The 7,949-nt window shown below is 42.8% G+C and overlaps 1 protein-coding gene across 1 annotated transcript; it reads left to right on the top strand.

Annotated features, from left to right (window-relative positions):
• The first annotated feature begins 2,723 nt into the window (after positions 1–2,723).
• OR6X1 (olfactory receptor family 6 subfamily X member 1) lies at positions 2,724–7,033 on the top strand. Its single transcript, XM_082339838.1, has one exon. It carries the CDS (start codon positions 4,635–4,637, stop codon positions 5,625–5,627), a length of 993 nt encoding a protein of 330 aa, XP_082195964.1. The 5' UTR covers positions 2,724–4,634; the 3' UTR covers positions 5,628–7,033.
• Positions 7,034–7,949: the final 916 nt, after the last annotated feature.

Genomic DNA, 7,949 nt, shown 5'->3' with positions numbered 1-7,949 from the left:
TCAGAATTCGTTAAATAATGAACTTAAAATGACTGCATTGTATTCTACATAAGTTATACCTCATTAAAGTTTATTTTTTTAGGTTATAATTCCAGCTGTATCTTCCTCTTTTACAAAGAGTCTCCTCCAACAGTTAGCAACATACATGCTATATCCATCCACTCTCTGTATGACCCTCAACACTTTAGGGTCTTGTCTTTTCACTTATCACCATAAGATAGTTCATAAGAAAACCAAACACAGTTCGGTTACTATTGCATTCCTTAATACCTGGCCATTTTTCATATTATTAATCAAATTTCCTAGCCTTGATTCAGTTCAGTTCATTAGAGGATCCCGTTTAATTATTGCGACCACTGATTTCTCTTCTTGGAGAAATAGAGAAATTCAAGATCTAAAACTCATAACATCATTGCTTCTCAGACTTTGATTAATTATCTCAGGAGTGCAGGGATGATTGGTACCAATTAGAATTTAGAAAACTGCGAATTCCTCAACTTGACTTATGAATAAACATTTAGTGAGTTCTCCCTTTTCTCCTGGGAGTCTCTGAAGCACATCTATAGAGACCAGTGTCCCAGAGGAATCAATGACAATGCCCCACTAACAAATCGTTATTGTGAGAGAGGAAATCTTGACCTAGACCAGTGTGAACTGATCTACTAATCACTTTCAATACAATTCTCCTAAACGCTACAGAAGTCTTGCCATTTCTTGAAAGCTTTATGAATAGAATTCAGTGATGCAGAACGGCATTTGCCTTAAATTCTAGAAAGATTCATTTCCCTTGTGCAAAAGGAGAAGGAAATTTTTCTGTTTCAGTTAGACTGCCTTTATAACCAGTCTCTCCTTTTCTTTCAGTCCACCCGTGGACAGGACACACCTCAGGACCGAAGTGTTTCCCTGGGAATCGTTAGTGCTGTGAGTATCATGATGCCACAGAGAGAGAAAGAGTACCATTTGGAGAAAAGTTCTGCTTTTCTCTGGAATGAATAGATACAGTAGCCTTGATGCCTTGAAGCCTTGATATAATTTCCAATAAATGAATTTCAGTCTCATGCAGAAAGTCATAACAATGACTTGGACTTGGACCTTCCTAAATAAAAATGGTCTTAATTTACTGCATCTTACCCAAAACCATCAATCCCTGGAATGAGTTTCAAACCGGTTGTCTCTGTTCTCATCCCAGCTTAGTACAGTTCGCCAAGTAGTGATCCTTGATGCACTTCTGAGTGCCCCTGCTTTAAGACTGTAACCATTGAACATCTTCAAATTGACTATATGATCAAAGTCTTTAAAAAACTGATGTTGGTCTTTATCAACAATTAAAAAACAAAATGAATAAGCAAACAAAACAAAAAACAAAGCTTGGGACATTTGCTCTTAGCCCAAATCCAGAAAAGAAATATATTAATACTTTTCTACTTTTATTCTTCTTTTGAGACCATGAAAAGATTAAGAAACAGGAAGGATGCTTGATTGCAACAACATAGCTCAGAAAAAAATGATTCAACTTCATCTCAAGCCATGGAGCATTAAGTGGGTTAAGAAAGATATCTGTACTCAGGGCAGTCTGGAGAGCTGGGAGAATAACCAGAACACGGTAGGAAACGCATATCCCTGATTAGGGAAAAACGGAGCAGAAAGGTTTGCATGTGGCGAAACTTACAAAAGAAAAGCTGGGAGTAGCAGCAGACTCGGAGACAAATGATTTAGCAAACAGTCCCTGTTATAACGTCTCCAGCATTTGAAATATATAGATGGTAGCATTTTGTAAGCATAGGCATATATCGGTTTACATAAACTTATAGGTAACTGGGGACAACAAAATTTCCTCTTATATAATCATTCAGAAAACATCTTTTGAGGGCTTATTTTGTGCCAAGTTCTATGCTTAGGTCCTACAGATACTATTGCTGCCCTCAAGGGCCTTAGAGTTTACGGAGGAAGCCAAGGAAACAGTAAGTACAATTTTCTAAGTGTTCGGATATAGATAAGCCCAGGGCATTATGGAAGCACATAAGAGTAGCACCTTTACTAGACTGGAGATGGGAAGTCAGAGAAGGCTTCCCAGGAGGTGGCTCCTCAGCTGACATCTGAAGTCAGACAGGACTTAGTCAAATAATGCAGAGATTGGGGAAGGGTATTCTAGGCAAAAGAACAATGATTCTACAAATTCTAACAATGATTAGGAGACAGAAGCAAGTCTGGCACTTTCAGGGAACTAGAGCAGGGGTCAGCAAACTGTTTCTGTAAAGGGCCTGATAGTGAATATTTTTGCTTTGGGGGCCATCTGGCCTCGTTGCGACTACTCAGCTCTGCCATCCTAGCACAGAAGCAGCCAAAGGTAATATGTAAATGAATTAGTGTGGTTCCTGTAAAACTTTATTTACAAAAACAGGGCCATAGTTTGCCAAACTCTGAACCTGGGTAATTCAATAAGTATGGAGCATAGAATGGGGAAGGGAAAAGAAAAAATATGGTAGAAGATCAGGCTGGAAGATCAGGTAAGTTAAGACCAGATCATCAGTGTCCTTGAATGTCATGCTAAGGAGTTTGGATGCAACCCTCAAGGTCCTGACCGTGTCACTCCAGAATCTTGAAAGAGCTCATTCAGTCACCACCTGCAGCCCCTTCCTCCATAAAGTGTAAACAAGCACATGTGCTGGAGAAGAGGGCTGACACCATATGTTACACACACACACACACACACACACACACACACACACACACACACACACACACATTTGTCTCATGTTGGCAAACTCCCTGACTCAAGGTTCTCCCCCCGCCAAAAAAAAACCTCGTGAATCCATTCTGGAAACTGACTTCCAGGAGGCTTGTCCCACCTGTTAGCTTATCAGAAGTGCCTGGACAAGCCTGACTCCAGCTTCAGCTCACGTTGGATTCTCTGCTCCAGTTCAGTTTCACAGAAGTTAATTAGATTCTTGTCTGGAATGCATTTCCCCTCCATACCCCACTCTCTTTTCCTGTTGAACTCCTCTAGGACTCAGCTTCGGCACCTCCCTGTCTAGAAAACCTTCGTTAACCTCCACCCAGGCTGGGTAAGGGGTCTCTTCTGGCTGTTCCCAAGTCAATCTGTGCACAGCTCTATATTTTCACTCACTGGCTTATGTTGTAATCATTGTATGTGGGCTCTCTCCCTCTCTAAACGTCAGGTTCCCTAATGCCCTATCAGGACTCGGAACATAGTAAGCTCTCAACAAATGCCTGTGGAATAAATAGGTCTAATTCCCCAAATTGTGAAATGTTTAGCCCTTAGAAATTTTGTATTGGCCCAGAGAGAATGCCACTGTCCTCTGTATGGGGAATGAAGATACACCTATATCTACTCTGTTTAGAGGGACCAGGTTCATGGCCAGCTATACTGGCCATTAGTACAAATTCAAATACATCTCTGAGTCTTATCATTTCATGGGAAAGAGCTGGAGCTTGTGACATTACAGACAAAAAAATAACTTTTCCTGGTCTAGAAAAGAGATGGGAGGGAAAGGAAGTATTTTTCTACCCTAAGTTCTCAGAGAACTGGTGCTCTCTCATATGGGGATAGAATTAAGCAAACTATCAATCAACTGTGACCTGCCTCTTTATACTAAATTTCCTATATACTTTGAAAATTGGGCAATTCATTTCATAGTAATTTATTTTACCCATTGCAAAAAGAATATCCTCAATACGACAGGAAATAATTTTACTATTTTCTAGTGAATTTTAGTGAAACAGAAAGTGCTCAGCCTATGAATTTGCGTATACAGACAGGAATGCTTTACGTGGTATAGAAATGTACTTAGTTACAAAGGAAGATTTTGATAAGATATACTTTTCAGGATTTCCAGTTTGTTACCCTTAGCATTTGCTAGCCTTTTCACTTTGTTAGGTTTGTGTCTACAGATCTTTATCCAATATACATTTATTAGGTTTTTCTCTATATTAGGCCCTGATTCAGTTGGTCTTGGAATTTTGAATTAAAGTTTAGTACATTTCCCTACTTGCTAAGCAATTCTATTCATTGAATTTTGAAGATTCTTTAGTTGACTTTTAAAAAATGAGTCTGAATTAGAATTTGGAAGGGGGTTCTTTAGAAAAACATCTGTTCTATTATCTAAGTTGTAGCTCACTGCTAATATATAATAGTAATGATTTTTAGTTATATAAAAATAATATATATATATGTATCTGTATAAAATCAGCTTTCTTAAATTTATTTGTGATATAAGTTAAGAATTTTCTTTCAGAACATAATATGAGAGTGTGATTTACTTCTTATGGGCCTACAGCTGGGGATATGTAGACATACCATTATATACACTGCTCATTTAAAATAATTGTGTAGATTACAGACAGATAAGTCATCACATTACAATGATTATTCTCATAGCTGTATAAGGGTGAAAAAGTACTTTTCCACTCATTGAGTGTACTTTTCAAAGTCCATTAACAGCTGGTTTAGCTGGCAAGTAAGGAAGGAGAGCTTAGTGTGTATGTGCATGGGGGTGGTGTCATGAAGGACCTTAAATAGAATCAGAATCCTCCTTTTTTTGGTCTGAACTGTATTTGAGTGTAAGATTCTAAGGAGCTACTTTCCTGCCTGTCTTTCTAGAGTATCAGGGGACATGAGAAATGGCACTGCAATCACAGAGTTCATCCTCCTAGGCTTTCCTGGTATCCAAGGACTACAAATCCCTTTCTTTACAGTGATATTTTTCATCTACATGTTAACCCTTGCAGGCAACGGGCTCATTATCGCCATTGTCTGGGCTGAGCCCAGGCTACAAATTCCAGTGTACTTCTTCCTTTGCAACCTGTCCTTCCGGGAGATCTGGTACACCACCACAGTCATCCCCAAACTGCTAGAAACCTTTGTGTTGGCAAGAACAGCTATCTGCACCCCCTGCTGCCTGTTGCAGGCCTTCTTCAACTTCTTCCTCGGCACCACTGAGTTCTTCATCCTCACCGTCATGTCTTTTGACCGTTACCTGGCCATCTGCAAGCCCCTTTGCTACCCCACCATCATGACCAGCAAACTCTGCCTGCAACTGGCCCTCAGATCCTGGGTGGCGGGCTTCACCCTTGTCTTTTGTCACGTGGTGCTGCTCATCCAGTTGCCATTCTGTGGCAACAATGTCATCAATCACTTCTGCTGTGATGCTGGTCCCATCCTGAGAGCAACCTATGCAGACACAAACATTTTGGAGCTCCTGGGTCTCTTGGCAACCATCCTGGTGATCCCAGGGTCACTTGTCTTCACTATGATTTCTTACATCTATATCCTGTCCACCATCCTACAGATTCCTTCAGCCGCTGGCTGCCAGAAGGCTTTCTCTACCTGTGCTTCTCACCTGACCGTTGTCTCTCTGCTCTACGGAGCTGTTTTGTTCATGTATCTGAGACCCACAGCACACTCCTTTAAGACGAATAAGGTGGTGTCAGTGCTGAATACTATCCTCACACCCCTTCTGAATCCGTTTATTTATACAATTAGAAACAAGGAGGTGGGGCTTCCCTGGTGGCACAGTGGCAGAGAATCTGCCTGCCAATGCAGGGGACACGGGTTCGAGCCCTGGTCCGGGAAGATCCCACATGCCGCGGAGCAACTGGGCCCGTGAGCCACAACTACTGAGCCTGCGCGTCTGGAGCCTGTGCTCCGCAACAAGAGAGGCCGCGACAGTGAGAGGCCCGCGCACTGCGATGAAGAGTGGCTCCCGCTCGCCGCAACTAGAGAAAGCCCTCGCACGGAAACGAAGACCCACCACAGCCAAAAATAAATAAATAAAAAAAAAAAAAAAAAAAAGAATGAAATGGGCTACAAGAAGACTACTAGGTTGCCCTGCCTTAGACCTGAGTTTCCTTTACCAACATGGGAGCCCCCAAAGCCACCAAGGAGAGTGTTGTCTGCCTCCAGTGCCTGCAGGAGCTGGAGCACTGTCTTGAGGAAAAAAAAGGAGCCCTGGCCACAGAGACAACACGCCAGAGCTTGAGACTTCACATTTCACCCTACTGTTTCTTAGGGCTCCAGAGCCTAAATGTCATCCGCAAATGTATATACCGCAGCTTTCTCCAAGAGAGTAAGAAATTACTTAAGGACCCATCCACACAATATCATAAACAACCTCCTACTCAGATCCCTGGATATTAATTATTTTTCTGTCTGTAGCTCTAATGATGAGGTTCAGCTCGTGGAACTATCTGAGCCAAATCCTTGTCAATGAGCTTTTGAGTTGATTTGTTCCTGAAAATGTACACTTAAATATGAACAAGTGTTTCCATGATGTGTTCCACAATATATTAGTTATTCAACGCAGGGCTCAGTATTCAAATTGGGGGAGATGCAGAGTTAGAGGTTAAGCAGGTTCCTTCACTACTCAAAAATCTCAGAATCTTTAATTATCAATACTATGTTGAAAAAATTCTTTTCTAACTCCCAGGCTTATGCATATGAAAGGGCCTGCTATATCATAGTGGCTTTATTAAGAACTGTATCCAGGGCTTCCCAGGTGGTGCAGTGGTTAAGAATCTGCCTGCCAATGCAAGGAACACAGGTTCGAGCCCTGGCCCGGGAAGATCCCACATGCCGCGGAGCAACTAGGCCCGTGTGCCACAACTACTGAGCCTGCGTTCTAGACCCCGCGAGCCACAACTACTGAAGCCCGTGTGCCACAACAAGAGAAGCTACCGCAATGAGAGGCCCACGCACCGCAACGAAGAGTAGCCCCTGCTCACGATAACTAGAGAAAGCCGGTGCGCAGCAACGAAGACCCAACACAGCCAAAAAAATAGATAAAAATAAAATAAAATAAATTTAAAAAGTAAAGAGAATTGTAACATATGGAGAGAAATGCCAGTCTTCTCACTAAATTAAAAAAAAAAAGGAACTGTATCCATAATTACTGATGTAAATCAGAGCTACAAACATTCCAAAAGGAGACTTTGCAATCCTCTTCTTAACCAATTAAATGATGGCTTCATTACCATGCATTATTTGTGCAAAACTTCTTCTCCTTATCCTAGATCTAGCCTGTCCCTTTTTTTTTTTTTTTTAATAAATTTATTTATTTATTTTTAGCTGTGTTGGGTCTTCGTTTCTGTGTGCGAGGGCTTTCTCTAGTTGCAGAGAGCGGGGGGCCACTCTTCATCGCGGTGCGCGGGCCTCTCACCATCGCGGCCTCTCTTGTTGCGGAGCACAGGCTCCAGACGCGCAGGCTCAGTAATTGTGGCTCACGGGCCTAGTTGCTCCGCGGCATGTGGGATCTTCCCAGACCAGGGCTCGAACCCGTGTCCCCTGCATTGGCAGGCAGACTCTCAACCACTGCGCCACCAGGGAAGCCCCTCGCCTGTCCCTTTTTAACTCTGTGTTGGGTTGTACCCCGCAGGCCTACAAGGCCTGCACTTGCCTAGCTTTAAGAACAACCAAAGAGCCCAGAGTCAGCAACAGAGACATCAGTGGCTTAATGGATGGGAGAATCTTACACATCTGAAGCGAGGTCCTAGAGGGACACCCCACAGTGTGCAGAGAGGCGGGCAGGACATGGTGGCAGTCTTCGTTCCCGGAGGAGAAGGGGAGATTACCGGTTACAGAGAAAGTGATGTCAGGTGGACTCATTAGTTACCAGGGAAACCAGCAGAGGGGCACACCCCTCACCGCCACTTTGATAAGAACAAGAACTAGCGGGGGGGGGGGGGGGGGGTGGGGGGGGGGGTTGCCTGGGGCAAGTACATGGGAAGGTCAGTCTTGTGCATAAGATATAGGTGAAGCAGGCACTGGTCGGGCAGGGAATGCACAGAGAGCAAGAGAACAGCCATCTTGAGTGGCCTGACCATACACTCAGAAAGACAGAAGTCACATTTGAGTGATACAGCTCTCCCTTACTTGTCAAGTAATAAATTCAACTTGACTTTTTCAGTTCTAATGATCCTCATATGCACTACAA

Source organism: Balaenoptera borealis (assembly GCF_965194805.1).
Source record: "Balaenoptera borealis genome assembly, chromosome: 11".
NCBI lineage: Eukaryota > Metazoa > Chordata > Mammalia > Artiodactyla > Balaenopteridae > Balaenoptera > Balaenoptera borealis.
Note: the sequence above shows the minus strand (reverse complement) of the source record. Positions and strands in the feature narration are given on the sequence as shown.

Bases quoted from the DNA above. Each gene is read 5' to 3' on its own strand.
- OR6X1 (XM_082339838.1), top strand. From the start codon at position 4,635: ATGAGAAATGGCACTGCAATCACAGAGTTCATCCTCCTAGGCTTTCCT.